At 44.7% G+C, this 22,684-nt stretch overlaps 1 protein-coding gene, 1 long non-coding RNA gene and 1 pseudogene across 2 annotated transcripts; all 3 read right to left on the bottom strand.

Moving 5' to 3' along the window:
* LOC123491375 lies at positions 1 to 553 on the bottom strand. Its single transcript, XR_006661306.1, has 3 exons — positions 543 to 553; positions 348 to 452; positions 1 to 166 (listed from the first exon to the last, which is right to left on the bottom strand). It is a non-coding gene; the product is annotated as an uncharacterized LOC123491375 (long non-coding RNA).
* Positions 554 to 569: 16 nt separating this feature from the next.
* LOC123491447 lies at positions 570 to 2,674 on the bottom strand. Its single transcript, XM_045222236.1, has 11 exons — positions 2,523 to 2,674; positions 2,350 to 2,421; positions 2,175 to 2,258; positions 1,903 to 2,049; positions 1,733 to 1,813; positions 1,478 to 1,627; positions 1,309 to 1,358; positions 1,131 to 1,200; positions 944 to 1,030; positions 748 to 846; positions 570 to 623 (listed from the first exon to the last, which is right to left on the bottom strand). The coding sequence occupies exons 1-11, from the start codon at positions 2,649 to 2,651 to the stop codon at positions 570 to 572; spliced, it is 1,023 nt and encodes a 340-aa protein (XP_045078171.1). The 5' UTR covers positions 2,652 to 2,674.
* Positions 2,675 to 8,005: 5,331 nt separating this feature from the next.
* On the bottom strand, positions 8,006 to 21,900 carry LOC121572492 (annotated as a pseudogene).
* Between the last annotated feature and the right edge of the window lie 784 nt (positions 21,901 to 22,684).

The following is a 22,684-nucleotide window of genomic DNA, read 5'->3' as shown; positions in this document are numbered from 1 at the left end:
GAGAAGTGTGGCCCTTCAGGTCTCTGCAGTAGGACTACATGCTGGCCATGAGGTACTCGAGGTGGTACTCCAGGAGACTGGAGAGCTCAGTGACCAGAGACTCTCGGTTAAAATACCAGGCCAGCTGCTGCCCAAACATGTCATCTAGCAGAGCCATCAGCCCGCCCTGAAGGGAACACCACACAACACATAGAAAATGGCTCTGAGCTACTAGCTTATCAAGAGGAGAGAGACAATGAGAGTTACTCCCCCTAAAACGGCATTGAAACCCTGTTAACCAGGAACGAGTAAAGAGGAAGTAAACTAGTAATAAGGAAGAAAACAGGAAGTAAACTCTTGAGTCTTACATTGAGCAGCAACAGGTATCTCTCAGCCTTTGGCTCAATGCTGGCAACAGTGGGCAGGAAGGAGTACAGGAGAGCGTACAGACGCTCCATGAACCCACCAGGTTGCTAAAGTAAACAGAGGAGGAGAGAAGAGAAATTGAAGTGAAATTGCTAATAGACAGACATCTAAACATTTACCAGCGAGATGCTACTTACCACCATCAGGGGATTTCTGAGCTGTCATCATCCGAAACAGCACCAGCTCAAAAGGACATCTATCAGGTTAACATGATGGATCTAGGACAAGAAAACACGTTTGGAGAAAATAGGAATGATTTCAAATAGATCAGCTACTGTGCCGTATAAAAGACATGCATGTGGAAGAACTCAAAGTGAGACTTGAAAGAGTTAATTAACTCACCTTTGCCTCAGCCAGCTCCCTCTCAATGTCAATCTGCTTGGAGGGGTCACTCAGGTAGTCCACAAAGTCGTTATAGGCACGGATGAATTCGGCCTCGTCCTATCACAAAGCAAAGAGCAGTGATGTTAGTGCACAGAACACATTTCACACCGAGGACGTTCTCTTTCCCTTGAAGGACAATGAGTTAGTGAGCTACCATCTGGTGGACCTGAACCAGTGCGCCCAGTAGGACCTTTCCCGCCACAAACAGATGGTTCCTACTCAGGGTGGAACCGAGCAGGGTCTAGAGAAGAGGGAAGAGTTAGGGTGAGACACCCATCTTACTCTAGGAGACAGACAGAACAGGAAGACACAGAGAGTCAAAGAAAAGTGGGTCCACTCACAGTAAAGGCCTGGCGCAGGGAGACGAGCCTCAGGCCGATGTCCTCCACTCTCTTGGTGGTAAGGTAGAGGCTGTGGAAGAGAGGGAATGGAGCATGTCAATGGGGGATAACAGCATTGTGACCACTATCCTTCAGCATCTGACAAGCTCAGACTATACACACATTTAGAGGGACTCACTTTAGCAGAGGAACCTCCCTCTCCTCAGGCAGCAGGTCCTCCTCCCAGCCCTACAATAACAGAACAATTATTCAACATCAGTGACCAATGTAATGACATGACAAACAATGAGTAAATCGAAGGATCTTAATGCTACTAGTCAATAGTATGTGTGTGTGTAACATCTGACCTCATAGCAGTTGTGGCCCTCAGGATCTGGCTCAGTGAACTGCTGAGTGGTGGGCGTAGAGACGGAGGCAGCCTCCGACCACGCCGAGGAGGAGAGCAGCCCATCCAGCCCCATGTGGAGAGTGGCGTACACCACCGAGACATCAGTTTGCTGCTCAAAACACACACACAACACACGTTAATAGAAAACAGACCATATCTAATGGAAAATGCCCTGTAATTTCTATTCTATATACATAGGAAATTGTTTATTTACCTGGTAGCAGCCATGCGTCACGGCCACAGACGTCTCGTGGCGGAGGTGAGACGCATACTGGGTCACCCTGCCAGCCACATACTGACAGAGAGAAACGACATGTTAAGGCCAAACGGAATAAGTGAAGAAAAGCCTAATCTAATACTAATTCAGTAGTATTTACATCTTACCTGGATCCAAGAGATGGACTGCACCTTGGTGGCACAGTAGGGGATGCCCTCTGGACTAAGTCTGTGTGTCTCCTTGGAGATGGCCCACACCAGTTGAGTCTCCAGGCCTCGAATCCTACTCGCATGGTGCATCCTCACCACCACCTGCTGTGGAGTGAAACAACAAGACAACATCAACAAAACAACATCAGCCATCGCTGTAACATATTTCCATCAAGATCACATGACACTGACGATGTAGATTAGGATTAGGTAGTGACAAAGACACATACCTGGGATCCCCCACGCATGTAGGTGATAATGGGGCTGATGAACTGGAAAGTTCTCCAAGCTTTAGCCACCGGACCGGCATTGTTCTGCACAAGAGGGGGTTGACATTACAATACATTCAGGTTAGAAACAGCAAACATTGCAACAGTGATGTGACTGTGTGTGTGGGTCTCTTACCCTGATCACAACAGGCCCACAGTATAGGGAGCTAAACCTAATCGGTATAAACTGCCAATTACCAGTGGCCTCCTAAAGCAGAAAGCAGACAACAAAGATTTTTAGAATGTCAAAGTGACAGAAATTGAATATCTGGGATACTTTTCAAACATTAAACTTTCTGAAAATTGTACCTCAAGGATAGTCGGCACATCTGGCACCTCCTCAAGGATGGCTGGCAGCAGTGGTACATCCGGCACATCATCCAATGGCACAACCAACTGGACCTCATCCAGGACAGTTGATTCTAAAATTAGGAACATTGGAATACAAACAAACAAATGTTAGGATGTAAAACGTAGCGAGCTAGCTAGTACTACTAGTTCAAAAGTGCATCTCTTAGCAAAAGTCACTAAAGTTAACGTTAGCTTGCAAGTATGGATTACAGAAATACACAACATTTCACAAATTACATTTATATTGTTAAATGTGGTAAAATAAGAAGTTTAAACTCAACATACTCTCGATGTCGCTGTCCACCTCCCGACGATTGCGAACCCTGCAAAACGGAAAAAGACAACAAAAACAACCCACAAATGAATTTGAACAACCTGTCGACGCAGTAGACCGCCGACGTCCACGCACTCTCTCCGCCAATTTTGAAAAGCACCCAGGCATTTTCCAGACGATCTTTCAGTCTCAGGTCTCAAAAATCTGTCATGTTTGTTGTTGTTGAACAGCAAACTGAAGGTGTTGTTGTTTTCGAACAGAAAACGTTCAATAGAACGCCGAGATGTTCTATCGGTTCGATGTCTCTTGGCAACACATATTTTTGAAAATTGTTGTTTACAAAATTGACAGCTGTGTTGCCATAGAAATGAGTTTGGAACTCTATGCTTACCATTAGAATTCTATAAAAATTCCATTCCTACTCATCATTCTAATTCTATTGACCCTATTTTGTCACCAGAGGATTTCCTATGTTGTTGGTATAATATAAAACAAAAATACCAAATGTTCTTTTTAAGTCACTAGCTAGGTCAATGGCCCATTGAAATGTTTTAGCATGTTTCATGGAAGTTGTTGTTGAACTTCTGAAAGTCTAGGCTTTGACTCAGTGGATAATAAAGTATTGTGGAGCACAGACAACCCGGTTTAAAATATATTGACCAAATTCAGACAAGGGGGGCAAAGCCACAGCCCACTGAGGTAGGAGAGCCCTGAAGTATCTGCATAATAATAATCCATATCTCTTTTATAAACAGGATAGTATCATTGATTATATAAAAGTGCATGTATGAATAAGTCTGATTGACCTTTTTTCATGGCAGGTTCACCTTCTGAAGCCGGACGAGGTTCCCAAAGCGTGCTGCGCACCCACCAAGCTCAGTCCCATCTCCGTACTCTTCTACGACGACAACAACAATGTGATCCTAAAGAAGCATCGTAACATGGTGGTCAAGACCTGTGGATGCCTGTGACACCTGTGGTAGCCCATCTATTCTACATCATTTTTATAAACTTGACTACCATTGTTCCAAAAGATACAAATGGGGTAATATACCTTGCAGCCAGCAGTTGATAGCAATAATCTGGCAATATGTGTATAAATAGTATGTATCTACACTGAACAAAAATATAAACGCAACAATTTCAAAGATTTACTGTGTTACAGTTCATATAAGGAAATCAGTCAATTAAAATATATTATTTTGGCCCTAATCTATGGATTTAACATGACTGGGAATGCAGATGTGCATCTGTTGGTCACAGATACCTTTTTAAATAAAGATAGGTGCGTGGATCAGAAAACCAGTCAGTATCTGGTGTGACCACCATTTGCCTCATGCAGCGGGACACATCTCCTTAGCATAGAGTTGATCAAGCTGTTGATTGAGGCCTGTAGAATGTTGACCCACTCCTCTTCGATGGTTTTGCGAAGTTGCTGGATACTGGCAGGAACTGGAACACGCTGTCATGCACGTCGATCCAGAGCATTCCAAACATGCTCAATGGGTGAGATGTCTTGTGAATATGCAGGCCATGGTAGAATTGTGACATTTTCAGCTCCCAGGAATTGTGTACAGATCCTTGCGACATGGGACTGTGCATTATCATGCTGAAATATGAGGTGATGGCAGCTGTTGAATGGCACAACAATGGGCCTCAGGATCTGCAATCACGGTATCTCTGTGCATTCAAATTGCCATCGATAAAATACAACTGTGTTTGTTGTCCGTAGCTTATGCCTGCCCATACCGTAATCCCACTGCCACCATGGGGCACTCTGTTCACAACATTGACATCAGCAAACCACTCGGCAACGCAACGAGAGATTCATCCGTGAAGAGCACACTTATTCAGCGTGCCAGGGGCCATCGAAGGTGAGCATTTGCCCATTGCAGTCAGTTACGATGCCGAACTGCAGTCAGGTCAAGACCTTGGTGAGTACAACGAGCACGCAGATGGTCTTCCCTGCGACTTTTTCTTACAGTGTGTGCAGATATTCTTCAGTTGTGCAATCCCACAGTTTCATCAGCTATCCAGGTGTCTGATCTCAGACGATCCCGCAGGTGAAGAAGCCGGATGTGGAGGGGCTGGCGTGGTTACACGTGGTCTGCGGTTGTGAGGCCAGTTGCACTTACGGCCAAATTCTCTAAAACGACATTGGAGGCGGCTTATGGTAGAGAAATGAACATTAAATTATCTTGCAACAGCTCTGGTGGCCATTCCTGCAGTCAGCATGCCAACTGCACGCTCCCTCAAAACTTGAGACATCTGTGACATTGTGTCGTGTGACAAAACTGCACATTTTAAAGTGGCCTGTTATTGTCCCCAGCACAAGGTGTGCTGTTTAATCAGCTTCTTGATATGCCACACCTGTCAGGTGGATGGATTATCTTGGCAAAGGAGAAATACTCACTAACAGGGATGTAAACAAATTGGTGCACCAATTCTGAGAGAAATAAGCTTTTTGTGCGAACTGAACATTTCTGGGATCTTTTATTTCAGCTCATGAAACATGGGACCAACACTTTACATGTTGCATTTATATTTTTGTTCAGTATAATATATTGATTATTTAGTGTGAGAAGGGTATATGAATAACACCTCCTTCATAAAGAAATCCTCAATTGAGATTTTCACATTGGACTTATAACCATACTTCACTCCTGATTAAACTATTCAAATCTACAGTAATTCAGATAATTACATCACCCTTTGTAATATATTCTATGTATCCAATCAAAGCTGTAAAGTACTGTGACATAAGTGCAATGCTAAATTTCTACCCTTTTGATGGCTATGTTGTCTTGTTGAACCATGAATTTCTCATTGTCTCTATTAGATGTACTACACATGGTTCAATTAAAAAGCTAAATATATGGACTATATATGCGTGGCAAAAAAATGTGTGCATTTCTTTAATTATACTTTTAACCAGCATACAGTGGGGAAATAAAGTATTTAGTCAGCCACCAATTGTGCAAGTTCTCCCACTTAAAAAGATGAGAGAGGCCTGTAATTTTCATCATAGGTACACGTCAACTATGACAGACAAATTGAGAATTTTTTTCTCCAGAAAATCACATTGTAGGATTTTTAATGAATTTATTTGCAAATTATGGTGGAAAATAAGTATTTGGTCACCTACAAACAAGCAAGATTTCTGGCTCTCACAGACCTGTAACTTCTTCTTTAAGAGGCTCCTCTGTCCTCCACTCATTACCTGTATTAATGGCACCTTTTTGAACTTGTTATCAGTATAAAAGACACCTGTCCACAACCTCAAACAGTCACACTCCAAACTCCACTATGCCCAAGACCAAAGAGCTGTCAAAGGACACCAGAAACAAAATTGTAGACCTGCACCAGGCTGGGAAGACTGAATCTGCAATAGGTAAGCAGCTTGGTTTGAAGAAATCAACTGTGGGAGCAATTATTAGGAAATGGAAGACATACAAGACCACTGATAATCTCCCTCGATCTGGGGCTCCATGCAAGATCTCACCCCGTGGGGTCAAAATGATCACAAAAAATCCCAGAACTACACGGGGGGACCTAGTGAATGACCTGCAGAGAGCTGTGACCAAAGTAACAAAGCCTACCATCAGTAACACACTACGCCGCCAGGGACTCAAATCCTGCAGTGCCAGACGTGTCCCCCTGCTTAAGCAAGTACATGTCCAGGCCCGTCTGAAGTTTGCTAGAGTGCATTTGGATGATCCAGAAGAGGATTGGGAGAATGTCATATGGTCAGATGAAACCAAAATAAAACTTTTTGGTAAAAACTCAACTCGTCGTGTTTGGAGGACAAAGAATGCTGAGTTGCATCCAAAGAACACCATACCTACTGTGAAGCAGTATTTTGAGTGAAAACCTCCTTCCATCAGCAAGGGCATTGAATATGAAATGTGGCTGGGTCTTTCAGCATGACAATGACAATGATCCCAAACACACCGCCCTGGCAACGAAGGAGTGGCTTCGTAAGAAGCATTTCAAGGTCCTGGAGTGGCCTAGCCAGTCTCCAGATCTCAACCCCATAGAAAATCTTTGGAGGGAGTTGAAAGTCCGTGTTGCCCAGTGACAGCCCCAAAACGTCACTGCTCTAGAGGAGATCTACATGGAGGAATGGGCCAAAATACCAGCAACAGTGTGTGAAAACCTTGTGAAGACTTACAGAAAACATTTGACCTGTGTCATTGCCAACAAAGGGTATATAACAAAGTATTGAGAAACGTTTGTTATTGACCAAATACTTATTTTCCACCATAATTTGCAAATAAATTCATTAAAAATCCTACAATGTGATTTTCTGGATTTTTTTCCCTCATTTTGTCTGTCATAGTTGCCGTGTACCTATGATGAAAATTACAGGCCTCTCTCATCTTTTTAAGTGGGAGAACTTGCACAATTGGTGGCTGACTAAATACTTTTTTTCCCCACTGTACGTTAGTAGCAATGGAAAATACCAAATTATCTTTTTTTTGCCGTTTTTCTATATACAGAGGATCCAATACACAGGAATGTGTCATTGTCAACAGATTTCTGGAGGATTGTGTACTGCTATATTTGTAATAAAATAAACTAGAATATTTCTTGTAGAGGTTGATTTGATGCAGATGTGAGAGTAAATGCCAGTGAACACAGACCTCCAGAAACTGATCGACACTCCTATCCTAGACAGTGTCACCCCTCTTCAGCTACATAGCATTGCAGTATATTGGAAATACATTTGAAAATACTTATAAGTATACATTTGTCTGGTATCAGAAAAGGGATGTAGGTAGAGTGGGCTCATAGAAGTAAGATGGGTGCTTCAATAGAGTCTGAAGTTGAGGGGTGGTTGGACATATAAGATGGGGTGCTGGTGTGCTTCTGCCCCCCCCCCTTTTAGGTCATTGTAACACAAATATTCCCCCACCCATGTCCAGGGGTCTCAGTGTTTTGTCCCTTGACGCCATTCAGTCCCAGTTGCAGCGCTCAAATCGTGGTCATCGTGTGTCTGTGAATCACAACATGAAAGGCGATGAGTGACAACATTTCCACATATTGAGCCATATGAAATACAGTTGAAGCATAGGGCAAGAATTTGCTGCTAACATGTATACTGTGAGTCTGAATGATGAGAGCATCTTATCCCAGCTGTAGGTCCATTGTGTGTGTGTGTGGTATTTTAAGCCTCAACAGCAACCAGCTCTGGAGGTATTGGGGACTTGGGATGCTTGCTGTCAAAGTGCTGCTTGAATGTCTTTGGGTCCGGTATCTGTGTCTGTAAGGGTCAGGTAAGGAATGAAGGATATCAACAATTGTTGGCTGAGACTGAATTTTCAGGTGACAAAAAATAAGCAAAGCAAGAAATGCATCAAACCACTACACATCACACAGGCCAGTACAATGGACTAGACATGAAAAGAAACCTAAAAAGGTAGGGACGTCAAACGTTCAGGCTGCTGCACAGACTATGGAGGCTCTAGTCTACAGCGACCAGTTAAATTGTGTTTGAGAGCATTATTTTACTCTCCAAATGGTTAAATGAGTGAGAAATAGATGTCATTTTTGCAATAGTTTGTGAGTGGGCAACATACTGTATACTATCATCTTAAGTTGACATGTTGAATTATTGTGGCATAGTAAATTATTGTATATTCCGCTATTTCCCGAATGTGGACTGTGGACAGTTTGTTACTACAAGTCTGCATTTTCACCCCATAAAATGTAGTGGAATTACACATCCATTTTACCTCAGATTGGTGATGTTAGTATAAAAGTTTATAGTTATCACAATGACTGTAAAAACTATTGGTCGCTAAAGAAATGACAGACCATGTAAAATACTGTTGTCACTAAATCCAGCTAGAAAGACCACGTAAAACAGCTGGCTAGTATGCCCTCACCCGTCTGAGCGGTCGGCTGTGAATGCCCTCACCCGCTATATACTTATAACTGATTGGTTTGGTTCTGCGCACTATAGTGCTGTCCGGTTAGAACATGATGTTGAGGCCCATACTAAACACTTGGTCACCACCACACGCACACATGCAGACACAGCTGTTTGTATTTGAGGATGTTTATATGATTGTGGTAATCCGAATAACTTGGAATCTTATTGTTGTGGTTCTATAAGACAAAGATATGCACACATATAAACAGTATTAGTTAAGGGTTATAACTATTTAATATAGATATACTGTATGTACAGTAACAGTCAAAAGTTTGGACACACCTACTCATTCCAGGGTTTTTCTTTATTTTTACAATTTTCTACATAGTAGAACAATATTGAAGACATCAAAACTATGAAATAACTCATATGGAATCATGTAGTAACCAAAAAAGTGTTAAACAAATCAAAATATATTTTATATTTGAGATTCTTTAAAGTAGCCACCCTTTGCCTTGATGACAGAGAAGAGAAGATTGATTGCTTAAAACAGATCAATATCTTTGTCTTTGTAAGGATGATTTTGTCACACGCACTGGAATGTGCAGGACTTAGAAATGGCACAGAATTTAATGAAATGGCACAGAAAATTTGAGGCGGTCTCTCTATAAAAGTCGTTGGCCACACACCAATTCATGGATTTGACAGTCAAACTATCACTTAAATAACTGCCAACCGTTGTCACTGTTGATATCCTATGCCGCGTCATGATTCGTTTAAACTAGTCTAACAAAAAAGTGGTCTGTTCCTTCCCGAAATCAACACCTGACATTCCAAAATATAGATGTAAGCCTTCTACAACATTTACATTTTCATTTACATTTACGTCATTTAGCAGACGCTCTTATCCAGAGCGACTTACAAATAGGTGCATTCACCTTATAGCCAGTAGTACAACCACTTTACAATGTTTTTTTTAATTTTAATGTGTATTTATTTTTAGGGGGGGGATAGAAGGATTACTTTATCCTATCCCAGGTATTCCTTAAAGAGGTGGGGTTTCAAATGTCTCCGGAAGGTGGTGAGTGACTCCGCTGTCCTGGCGTCGTGAGGGAGCTTGTTCCACCATTGGGGTGCCAGAGCAGCGAACAGTTTTGACTGGGCTGAGCGGGAACTATGCTTCCGCAGAGGAAGGGGAGCCAGCAGGCCAGAGGTGGATGAACGCAATGCCCTCGTTTGGGTGTAGGGACTGATCAGAGCCTGAAGGTACGGAGGTGCCGTTCCCCTCACAGCTCCATAGGCAAGCACCATGGTCTTGTAACAGATGCGAGCTTCAACTGGAAGCCAGTGGAGTGTGCGGAGGAGCGGGGTGACGTGAGAGAACTTGGGAAGGTTGAACACCAGGCGGGCTGCGGCATTCTGGATGAGTTGTAGGGGTTTAATGGCACAGGCAGGGAGCCCAGCCAACAGCGAGTTGCAGTAATCCAGACGGGAGATGACAAGTGCCTGGATTAGGACCTGTGCCGCTTCCTGTGTAAGGCAGGGTCGTACTCTCCGAATGTTGTAGAGCATGAACCTACAGGATCGGGTCACCGCCTTGATGTTAGCAGAGAACGACAGGGTGTTGTCCAGGGTCACGCCAAGGCTCTTCGCACTCTGGGAGGAGGACACAACGGAGTTGTCAACCGTGATGGCGAGATCATGGAACGGGCAGTCCTTCCCCGGGAGGAAGAGCAGCTCCGTCTTGCCAAGGTTCAGCTTGAGGTGGTGATCCATCATCCATACTGATATGTCTGCCAGACATGCAGAGATGCGATTCGCCACCTGGTTATCAGAAGGGGAAAGGAGAAGATTAGTTGTGTATCGTCAGCGTAGCAATGATAGGAGAGGCCATGTGAGGATATGACAGAGCCAAGTGACTTGGTGTATAGCGAGAATAGGAGAGGGCCTACAAGTGTGAATAGTGTTAGTTCAAACAGCGCTACACCCCAAACATTTACAACCCTTTTTTATTGATTTCCGCGTGATATCAATGGAAGTGATTAACAAAAAAAGTGTTGCGTAACACTTACCGCGTTGGCGACCCACTTGAATCAAAATACAACACTTCAAAATGTAGGCCTAACTAGCTGTCGTCTACAAATTGTCCTCTAAGCAGTGATGTACACATTATTCACAGATTCCATTTGGTTTTTGAGCTGTGTTAGTTTTAACAGGACGTGCAACCTCACCTCCCCCTCTCGCACAATTCATTTACATTTACATTTACATTTTAGTCATTTAGCAGACGCTCTTATCCAGAGCGACTTACAGTTATTGAGTGCATACATTTTTCATCCCTACGATTTCAATGTGATATCGATATGAGTGATTGACAAATAAATGTTCTCTTTCCGTTTTGGTCGACCAACAAATAAAACTGTATCACTCCAAAATCTAGCTGACTGTCTTCTGCAGGTTGTCCCCTAACCAGTGATGTACAAAACATCCAGCCTCCATGTGTTTTTTTGTTGTTGTTAGTGCATACAACCTGATGTCCCCCCAAATCGATATCAGTGATTTATTGCCACTTGTCAAAACAACAGGGTGCGTGTGCAGTTTATAAAAAATACAAGTAATATGATTACTATTGTTACACGTGTATGTGCATATGATACATTTTATGTTTAGGTTTTCAATATATCACAAACTGTTTCTGCATATTGGTTATTGATTTGGACACTTTAAAACTGTGTTTTGACATTGGGCTATTTATCAAAATGTCTTGTCAACAGGAAGCAGCGTCAGCATCATTTTCAACCTTTGGGAATATAATTTAACTTTCAACATTAAATTCCAATGGTAAAAACTGCTGAATGATTCCAAAAGCGTGCTGCAATGTATTTATATAAATCACCAAAACGGATTTGCCCTTCCTTCTAAAGGCACATACAGTACCAAACACTAATACTCACCCGACAGACAGGACAGGTGTGGTCCAGTGCTGCCTTGGCTGAAGTCTTCTGGTCTGCTGCTGCTCCCTTCTTTTTAGCAGCTGCTGCCTTGGCGTTCTTTTGCCTGGGTTAAATCTTATGTTGCCTGCGAGCCTACCTGAAAGAAACAGATGTAGAAATATGCAACCCATTGGCACAGTGCCTTCGGAAAGTATTCAGACCCCTTGACTTTTTCCACATTTTGTTACGTTACAGCCTTATTCTAAAATGGATTAAATAATTTGTTCCCCTCAGCAATCTACACACAATACCCCATAATGAGAAAGTGAAAACAGGTTTTTACAAATTTTTGCAAATGTATTACAAATAAAAAACGGAAATAAAACATTTACATAAGTATTCAGACACTTTGCTATGAGACTCGAAATTGAGCTCAGGTGCATCCTGTTTCTATTGATCATCCTTGAGATGTTTCTACAACTTGATTGTAGTCCACCTGTGGTAAATTCAATTGATTGGACATGATTTGGAAAGACACACACCTATCTATATAAGGTCCCACAGTTGACAGTTCATGATAGAGCAAAAACCAAGCCATGAGGTCGAAGCAATTGTCTGTAGAGCTCCGAGACAGGATTGTGTGGAGGCACAGATCTGGGGAAGGGCACCAAAAAATGTCTGCAGCATTGAAGATCCCCAAGAACACAGTGGCCTCCATCATTCTTAAATGGAAGAAGTTTGGAACCACCAAGACTCTTCCTAGAGCTGCCCGTCCGGCCAAACTGAGCAATCGGGGCGAAGGGCCTTGGTCAGGGAGGTGACCAAGAACCCGATGGTCACTCTGAGTTCCTGTGTTGAGATGGGAGAACTTTCCAGAAGGACATCCATTTCTGCAGCACTCCACCAATCAGGCCTTTATGGTAGAGTGGCCAGACGGAAGCCACTCCTCAGTAAAAGGCACATGACAGCCCGCTTGGAGTTTGCCAAAAGGCTCCTAAAGACTCTCAGACCATGAGAAACAAGATTCTCTGGTCTGATGAAACCAAGATTGTAGTATTTTTCCTGAATGCCAAGTGTCACGTATGGAGGGAAACCTGGCACCATCCCTACGGAGAAGCATGGTGGTGGCAGTATCATGCTGTGAGGATGTTTTTCAGCGGCAGGGACTGGAAGACTAGTCAGGATTGAGGCAAAGATGAACGGAGCAAAGTACAGCGAGATACTTTATGAAAACCTGTTCCAGAGTGCTCAGGACCTCAGACTGGGGCTAAGGTTCACCTTCCAACAGGACAACGACCCTAAGCACACAGCCAAGACAAGTCTCTGAATGTCCTTTAGTGTCCTTGAGTGGCCCTGCCAGAGCCCGGACTTGAACCCGATCGAACACCTCTGGAGAGACCTGAAAAAAGCTGTGCAGCAACGCTCTCCATCTAACCTGACAGAGCTTGAGAGGATCTGCAGAGAAGAATGGGAGAAACTCCCCAAATACAGGTGTGCCAAGCATCTAGCGTCATACCCAAGAAGACTTGATGCTGTAATCGCTGCCAATGGTACTTCAACAAAGTACTGAGTAAAGGGTCTGAATACTTATGTAGATGTCTTATTTCAGTTTTTTATATTTAATAAATTAGCAAACATGTTTAAAAACCTGTTTTTGCTTTGTCATAATGGGATATTGTGTGTAGATTGATGAGGAAAAATAACAATTTTATCAATTTTAGAATAAGGCTGTAATGTAACAAAATGTGGAAAAAGACATGGGGTCTAAATACTTTCCGAAGGCACTGTATTTTTCTGTATCTCAGTCTTGTGAGCACTCTAGCCATCCATGAAGAGACTATACAAGTGAATTTAGCTACACAAGTGACTAGCCAGTGTAGTGCCTAAAAGACACACCTTTGCTGGTCCATGCTTGTGATGATAAGGAATCCGCCGACACTGTACTCTGTTTATAAAGGTTTATTATAACAAAGGATATTCAGCATCGGAATTTTACAGATACCTGCAGATATCTGGGGACAGCAACAGCCAAATTCTGTAATTCGCTATTCCCCTTTCCTATTGTTCAAGACATGGTTTTATATCATTTATGACGTAATATGGTGTGATTCTAAAAACCAATCCCTGGCCTTTTTTTACCTCTCTCCCCATATCATCTTTCCATGAACTTTAGTAATGATTTCCAGATGTTTTCAGCAGAGTAGAATACAGTTCATCTATTACACCATTTTGCCACATCAGCAAAATCTTAGAGCCAAGTTTCCTCTAACACACTTTCTGCAACGGTCAGCATATCCTAGACTCTAAGACACTACACCAGCTGACAACTAAACATGAGGTTCTGGAAGATTATATAGCTAGTAGGGTTGACCCCATTTATTTGACTGGTCGATAGGCTGTTGGTTGACCAATATTTATTTAGCGGAGCAGTAGCAAAAAATTAATGTACAAATATCATGGTGTACAAAACACATGTCTGATTCGCACCAGTCTCAGTGGACTAATCCATTGTGGAGGCCGTGGGGATGGCACAGTCCATCACTCTAAGACGTGTTACTGAAATTGCATATGGTTATATTACATAAGAACAATGGTGCAAGAATAAAAATTATATTATTTTATAACAAATGCACTTTCTCCCGCGTTGGATAGTGGTCACTGTCTGCAGTTCTGAAACACATCAGTGCTCTGTTGAATTGGTGCCTTTTCCTAGACCATGTTGCTATGTGCATGATAGCACATTTAATCTGCGTATTGTTGTTGAGAACAATGTGGCGGAGGCAGCAGCAGAATGAAGAGATGAGAAAACAGCCCTTGCCTTATTGTCTAAGAAAAGTGAGGAGAGGAAACCCCGACTTAATTAGGTCAATAATCAATAGCTTAACTGTTAAATGAGCCTGGCTTTATAAATGATCCATTTACAGTTGAAGTCGGAAGTTAACATACACATTAGCAAATACATTTAAACTCAGTTTTTCACCATTACTAACATTTTATCCTAGTATAAATTCCCTGTCTTAGGTCAGTTAGGATCACCACTTTATTTTAAGAATGTGAAATGTCAGAATAATAGTAGAGAGAATGATTTATTTCAGCTTTTATTTATTTCATCACATTCCCAATGGGTCAGAAGTTTACATACACTCAATTAGTATTTGGTAGCATTGCCTTTAAATTGTTTAACCTGGGTCAAACATTTCGGGTAGCCTTCCACAAGCTTCCCACAATAAGTTGGGTGAATTTTGGCCCATTCCTCCTGACAGAGCTGGTGTAACTGAGTCAGGTTTGTAGGCCTCCTTGCTCACACACGCTTTTTCAGTTCTGCCCACAAATGTTCTATGGGATTGAGGTCAGGGCTTTGTGATGGTCACTCCATTACCTTGACTTTGTTGTTCTTAAGCCATTTTGCCACAACTTTGGAAGTATGCTTGGGGTCATTGTCCATTTGGAAGACCCATTTGCGACCAAGCTTTAACTTCCTGACTGATGTCTTGAGATGTTGCTTCAATATATCCACATAATTTTCCTTCCTCATGATGCCATCTATTTTGTGAAGTGCACCAGTCCCTCCTGCAGCAAAGTACCCCCACAGCATGATGCTGCCACCCCCGTGCTTCACGGTTGGGATGGTGTTCTTCGGCTTGCAAGACCCCCCCCTTTTCCTCCAAACATAACGATGGTCATTATGGCCAAACAGTTCTATTTTTGTTTCATCAGACCAGAGGACATTTCTCCAAAAAGTACAGTCTTTGTCCCCATGTGCAGTTGCAAACCGTAGCCTGGCATTTTTATGGCGGTTTTGGAGCAGTGGCTTCTTCCTTGCTGAGCGGCCTTTCAGGTTATGTCGATATAGGACTCGTTTTACTGTGGATATATATACCTTTGTACCTGTTTCCTCCAGCATCTTCACAAGGTCCTTTGCTGTTGTTCTGGGATTGATTTGCACTTTTCGCACCAAACTACGTTCATCTCTAGGAGACAGAACGCGCCTCCTTCATGTACGGTATGATGGCTGCGTGGTCCCATGGTGTTTATACTTGTGTACTATTGTTTGTACAGATGAACGTGGTACCTTCAGGCGTTTGGAAATTGCTTCCAAGAATGAACCAGACTTGTGGAGTTCTAAAGAACATTTTCTGAGGCCTTGGCTGATTTATTTTGATTTTCACATGATGTCAAGCAAAGAGGCACTGAGTTTGAAGGTAGGCTTTGAAATACATCCACAGGTACACCTCCAATTGACTCAAATTATGTCAATTAGCCTATCAGAAGCTTCTAAAGCCATGACATCATTTTCTGGAATTTTCCAAGCTGTTTAAAGGCACAGTCAACTTAGTGTATGTAAACTTCTGACCCACTGGAATTGTGATACAGTGAATTATAAGTGAAATAATCTGTCTGTAAACAATTGTTGGAAAGATTACTTGTGTCATGCACAAAGTAGATGTCCTAACCAACTTGCCAAAACTATAGTTTGTTAACAAGAAATTTGTGGAGTGGTTGAAAAACAAGTTTTAATGACTCCAACCTAAGTGTATGTAAACTTCTGACTTCAACTGTATATCTACAGAAATAAGTCAGATCCTGCTTCTGTTGCCTGCTTGAGTGTTTGTTTAATAGCCTAATGGTTCGGTGAGCACCAAGGCTCACACAACAACATGTAAAGTAAACGATTTCACAAATTCGGCTGTTTTTAATCTTTGCTTTGCTGTAATAAAGGCTTTACACTTTTTTTTCGTTAGAACAGCCTCTCTGGTATCTTTATAATTTATTTAGTGTTGTTTACATTGTTCCAAAGTGTCAGAATTAATAATAATGATAATAATAATAACCCTGCTTTTTCTTGATATCCTTCTTATTGTTATTATTACTATTATTATTATGATCATCATTATAATAAGTATTGCCATTATCTTTAGTAGGCTTAGTATAGCAGCCCGAGCTGTAGGCCTAAGAGCATATCCTGTTTAGTCTTAATACTGTAACTTATTTAGGCCTATATTTCAATGGTTATATAGGCTACTGTATCAATCAATCTTTCATTCGTTCATGTCATCACACAGCATATGAGTCATTCATGATTTGAAATGCAATCAAGCATGTTAGTTTTAAAATAAAATAAAGCGAGCTTAGAATAATTAGCTTAAACAATAAGCCGTTCCATTTCGGAAATTGCATTCACAAATGAATGTGACTGTTTTTAGTCTTTGCTGTAATAAAGGCTTAGCAAAAAAAACATTACAACAAACTCTCTGGTACGCATATAATGTAGTTATTGTTGTTTACGTTGTTCCAAAAGGTCAGAAAATTATATTGTAATCTACGCAGCACCTGTTTGGCACACATAGTATGCATGCAGCGCTTGTTCCTTACCTTATTTTTCTTGATCTAGAATATTTTCCACAACTAGTTAAATTTATTCCACACATTGACTTCCCCTTGACCTCATGAGCAACCAGTAAACATTCCCTGTTTCGAGTTTATTTGTCACGTCCTGCACCCCTGCTGTCACGATGTACTTGTGGATGTGGTGGTGAAGTCAGGCGCAGGACACAGCGGATAAGTCAAACAGCTTTACTTGACTGAATACACAATACAGAAAATAAATGGCCTCAAAACACAGGAGGCAAAAACCTACGTGCAACGCGTAAAACACTAAAGCACAACATAAACCAACAGACAAACGACAGGCGGACAACAACACACAACTCCAAAACATAACACAGGGAAACTTATAAGTGACATAATCAGGACAGAATACGAAACAGGTGCACTAAACTAGACATGACCAAACGAACATCGAAACATAAAACGGTGGCAACTAGTACTCCGGGGACAACGAACGCCGAAGCCTGTCCGAACAAGGAGGAGGAGCAGCCTCGGCGGTATTCGTGACAGTACCCCCCTCGGGGACGGCCAGGAGGATGCGGAGTAGGGCGCGTGGGATGGTTTCGGTGGAACTCCGTCAGGAGGGAGGGATCTAAGATATCCCTCCTAGGCACCCAGCACCGTTCCTCCGGACCGTACCCCTCCCACTCCACGAGATATTGTAGACCCCCCATCCGACGTCTCGAATCCACGATGGACCTGACTGAGTACGCCGGAGCCCCCTCGATGTCCAGTGGGGGCGGAGGAGTCTCTCTTATCTCACATTCCTGGAGTGGACCAGGAATGTGAGATTCCTACCTCAACTAGCCGGTGCCCCCGCACATTGACTCTGCACCGTTACCCCCCTGTATATATAGCCTCCCTACTGTCACTTTATTTTACTTCTGCTCTTTGTTTTTCTCAACACTTTTTTTTTTTGTTGTTGTTTTATTCTTACTTTTTTTGTTTAAAATAAACGCACTGTTGGTTAAGGGCTGTAAGTAAGCATTTCACTGTAATGTCTGCACTTGTTGTATTCGGCGCATGTGACCAATAAAATTTGATTTGATTTGATTTGATTTGACCAGTTACCACCGGCCTCACTTTAAATGGCCCCACAAACCGCCGACCCAGCTTCCGGCAGGGCAGGCGAAGAGGCAGGTTTCGAGTCGAGAGCCAGACTCGATCTCCAGGTGCGTACACCGGACCCTCACTGCGGTGGAGATCGGCACTCGCCTTCTGTCTACGGATAGCCCGCTGCAGGAGCCTCGATCTGGCTCTGATGCCATGGTGCCAGAACCGGCTGATACCCTAACACACATTGGAAAGGGGTCAGGTTAGTAGAGGAGTGGCGAAGAGAGTTCTGGGCAATCTCTGCCCAAGGGATATAACCCGACCACTCCTCCTGCCGGTCCTGGCAATACGATCTCAGAAACCTGCCCACATCCTGGTTCACTCTCTCCACCTGCCCATTACTCTCAGGGTGAAAACCCGAGGTAAGGCTAACCAAGACCCCCAACCGTTCCATGAACGCCCTCCAGACTCTAGAGGTGAGTTGGGGACCTCGATCTGACACTATATCCTCGGGAACCCCGTAGTGCCGGAAGATGTGGGTAAACAAAGCAGAGGGAGACCCGGCATTGGGATGAGACGACAGGCCTTAGAGAACCGATCCACAATGACCAGAATGGTGGTATTCCCCTGGGAGGGAGGTAGGTCAGTGACAAAGTCTACCGAGAGGTGAGACCACGGCCGTTGTGGAACGGGCAGGAGCTGTAACTTCCCCCTGGGCAGGTGTCTAGGCGCCTTACACTGGGCGCACACTGAGCAGGAGGAGACATAAACCCTCACGTCCCTAGCCAATGTTGGCCACCAGTACTTTACACTAAGGCAGTGCACTGTCCGGCCAATACCTGGATGTCCAGAGGAGGGCGACGTGTGAGCCCAATATATGAGACGATCACGGATCTCGAGCGGCACGTACGTCCGCCCCACTGGACACTCCGGAGGAGTAGGGTCGGTGCGTAACGCCCGCTCGATTTCCGCATCGATCTCCCACACCACCGGTGCCAACAGACAAGACTCCGGCAGTATGGGTGTGGACTCAATGGACCTCTCCTCTGTGTCATACCGCCGGGACAGTGCATCTGCCTTACCGTTCTGGGGCCCTGGGATGTATGTAAGCTTAAAGACAAACCGGGTCAGAAACATGTTCCACCTAGCCTGACGAGGGTTCAGTCTCCTAGCTGCCCGGATGTACTCCAGGTTACGATGGTCAGTCAGAATGAGAAAAGGGTGTTGAGCCCCCTCAAGCCAATGCCTCCACACCTTTAGGGCCTGAACTACGGCTAGCAGCTCCCTGTCCCCTACGTCATAATTTCGTTCCGCCGGGCTGAGCTTTTTTGAATAAAAAGCGCAGGGCCGGAGTTTAGGAGGCGTGCCTGAGCGTTGAGACAATACTGCCCCAATACCGGCCTCTGACGCGTCCACCTCCACTTGGAACGCTAAAGCGGGGTCCGGATGCGCCAGCACCGGAGCCGAGGTAAACAGGTTCTTCAGTTTATTAAACGCCCTGTCTGCCTCAGCCGACCACTGCAAACGCACCGGGCCCCCCTTCTGCCACCTGTCCAAAACCCCGGATAAACCTCCGGTAGTAATTGGCAAAACCCAAAAACCGTTGCACCTCTTTAACAGTGGTTGGAGTCTGCCAATTACGCACGGCTGACACACGGTCAACCTCCATCTCCACCCCTGACGCAGACAACTGATAACCCAAAAAGGAGATGGACTCCTGGAAAAACAGACATTTCTCTGCCTTGGCATACAAGTCATGCTCCAACAGCCTACCCAACACTCGGCGTACCAGGGCTACATGCTCGGCTCGTGTAGATGAGTACACTAGAATGTCGTCAATGTACACGACCACACCCTGCCCATGCAAGTCCCGGAAGATCTCGTCCACAAAGGATTGAAAGACTGAAGGAGCATTCATTAACCCATATGGCATGACGAGATACTCATAATGACCCGAGGTGGTACTAAATGCTGTCTTCCATTCATCTCCCTCCCTAATGCGCACCAAGTTGTAAGCGCTCCTGAGATCCAGTTTTGTGAAGAAACGCGCTCCGCGTAATGATTCCGTCATACTCGCAATCAGAGGCAGAGGATAACGGTATTTAACTGTGATCTGATTGAGATTACGGTAATCAATACACGGGCGCAAACCTCCATCCTTTTTCTTCACAAAAAAGAAACTCGAGGACACAGGGGAAGTGGAGGACCGTATGTATCCCTGTCTCAGAGACTCGGCTATGTATGTCTCCATAGCCGCTGTCTCCTCTTGAGACAAGGGATACACATGGCTCCGCGGAAGTGCCGCACCCGCCAGGAGATCTATCGCACAATCTCCCCGTCTATGAGGTGGCAAACGCGTCGCCCTAGTCTTACTGAACACGAGTGCCAAATCCTCATACTCGGGGGGAATGTGCATTGCGGGCACTTGGTTCGGACTCTCCACCGTGGTCGCCCCTACGGAAACACCTAAACATCGCCCGACACACTGGTTAGACCACTCCTTGAGAGCCCTCTGTTGCCACGAAATGGTGGGATCATGGGTGGTTAACCAAGGAAGCCCCAGTACCACGGGATACGCAGGAGAGTCGATCAGATACAACTGAATAATCTCTTCATGACCCCCCTGCGTCCTCATCTTAAGTGGCGCTGTGACCTCCCTAATCAACCCAGATCCCAACGGACGACTATCTCGGGCATGGATAGGGAAAGGCACATCTACTGGTCGGAGGGGAATCCCTAACTTAACACAAAAATTACGATCAATGAAATTCCCAGCTGCGCCTGAATCGACTAGCGCCTTATGCTGGGACTGAGATGCAACCTGAGGAAATACTACAGGTATACAAAAGTGAACAACAGAGAGCTCTGGGTAAGTGGGGCGCCTACTCACCTGGAATGACTCCCCAGTGCACGACCTGCTGCCTAGACCCCCTGGAGACCCTCCCCAGCACCTAGCCGCAGTGTGTCCTCTACGACCACAGTTGGTGCAGGGGACGGCCTCCCTCGGTATATCCCTCCTCCTCTCTCTAGCGACAGCACCCCCGAGCTCCATAGGGCTCGGCTCGGAGGTGCTGGAGGATGGAATGGACGGCCCCAACTCTGGACGTCCGCGGGTGGCCAGCAGGGTATCCAGACGGATTGACATGTCCACCAGCTGGTCGAAGGTGAGATTGGTGTCCCTGCAGGCCAACTCTCGTCGAACGTCCTCACGCAGGCTACACCGATAGTGGTCATGAGGGCCCTCTCATTCCACCCCGCATCCGCCGCTAGAGTCCGGAAGTCCAGGGCAAACTCCTGGGCGCTCCTCTTCCCCTGTCGAAGGTGGAACAGACGCTCTCCCGCCGCTTTACCCTCAGGGGGATGATAGAACACAGCCCTGAAACGGCGGGAGAACTCCGCGTAGCTGATGGTGGCGGCGTCTATTCCCCTCCATTCGGCATTGGCCCACTCCAACGCCTTGCCGGAGAGACAGGAGATGAGGGCGGAAACGCTCTCGTATCCCGAGGGCGCCGGGTGTATGGTAGCCAGGTAGAGCTCCACTTGAAGGAGGAACCCCTGACACCCGGCTGCGGTGCCATCATATGCCCTCGGGAGCGAGAGCCGAATGCCACTGGACTCCGGAGCTGGTATGGTGGGGCTGGCCGATGGTGGTGGTAAGGTAGGAGGAGGTGTGGGCAAACCTCCTCTCTCCCATCGGCGCAGGGTGTCCATGACCTCCTGCATGGCGGACCCGAGTTGCTGGATTCTGGCGTCCTGGAAGCTGACCCGATCTTCCAGCGACTCGGTTCCCGCCGCTGCTCCTGCTGACTCCATGGTAATAGGTGTGTTGTTCTGTCACGATGTACTTGTGGATGTGGTGGTGAAGTCAGGCGCAGGACACAGCGGATAAGTCAAACAGCTTTACTTGACTGAATACACAATACAGAAAATAAATGGCCTCAAAACACAGGAGGCGAAAATCTAGGCGCAACGCGTAAAACACTAAAGCACAACATAAACCAACAGACAAACGACAGGCGGACAACAACACACAACTCCAAAACATAACACAGGGAAACTTATAAGTGACATAATCAGGACAGAATACGAAACAGGTGAACTAAAATAGACATGACCAAACGAACATCGAAACATCAAACGGTGGCAGCTAGTACTCCGGGGACGACGAACGCCGAAGTCTGCCCGAACAAGGAGGAGGAGCAGCCTCGGCGGTATTCGTGACACCTGCAGTCTCTATGTGGACACAGAGGGTGTGAGCCTCAAAGAGTTAATACTATGGTCAGGGTCAGGAAATGCTCTGCAGATGGGGAGGGTATTTCCCACAAAGTGGATTTCTTGATTATTATACCATTGAATAAAGAGGCAAGTTAACTCAGAATACTACACCAATACCTGTGCAGTAGCAATGTAATGTCATATAGTATTTGTAATTGTTTAGTAAATACATAGAAATGGAGATATGCTGTTTTGGTGTACCTCAAGATTGTATCACTCTCTCTCACACACACACACACACACACACACACACACACACACACACACAAACACACACACACATTGTTTTCTCTCTATCAGACCAGTCCTTGTCAGCTGGGTG

The sequence above is a fragment of the Coregonus clupeaformis genome, chromosome 8, assembly GCF_020615455.1.
Source record: "Coregonus clupeaformis isolate EN_2021a chromosome 8, ASM2061545v1, whole genome shotgun sequence".
Taxonomy (NCBI): domain Eukaryota; kingdom Metazoa; phylum Chordata; class Actinopteri; order Salmoniformes; family Salmonidae; genus Coregonus; species Coregonus clupeaformis.
The sequence above is the reverse complement of the archived record's forward strand: the minus strand, read 5'-3'. Positions and strand labels throughout refer to the sequence as shown.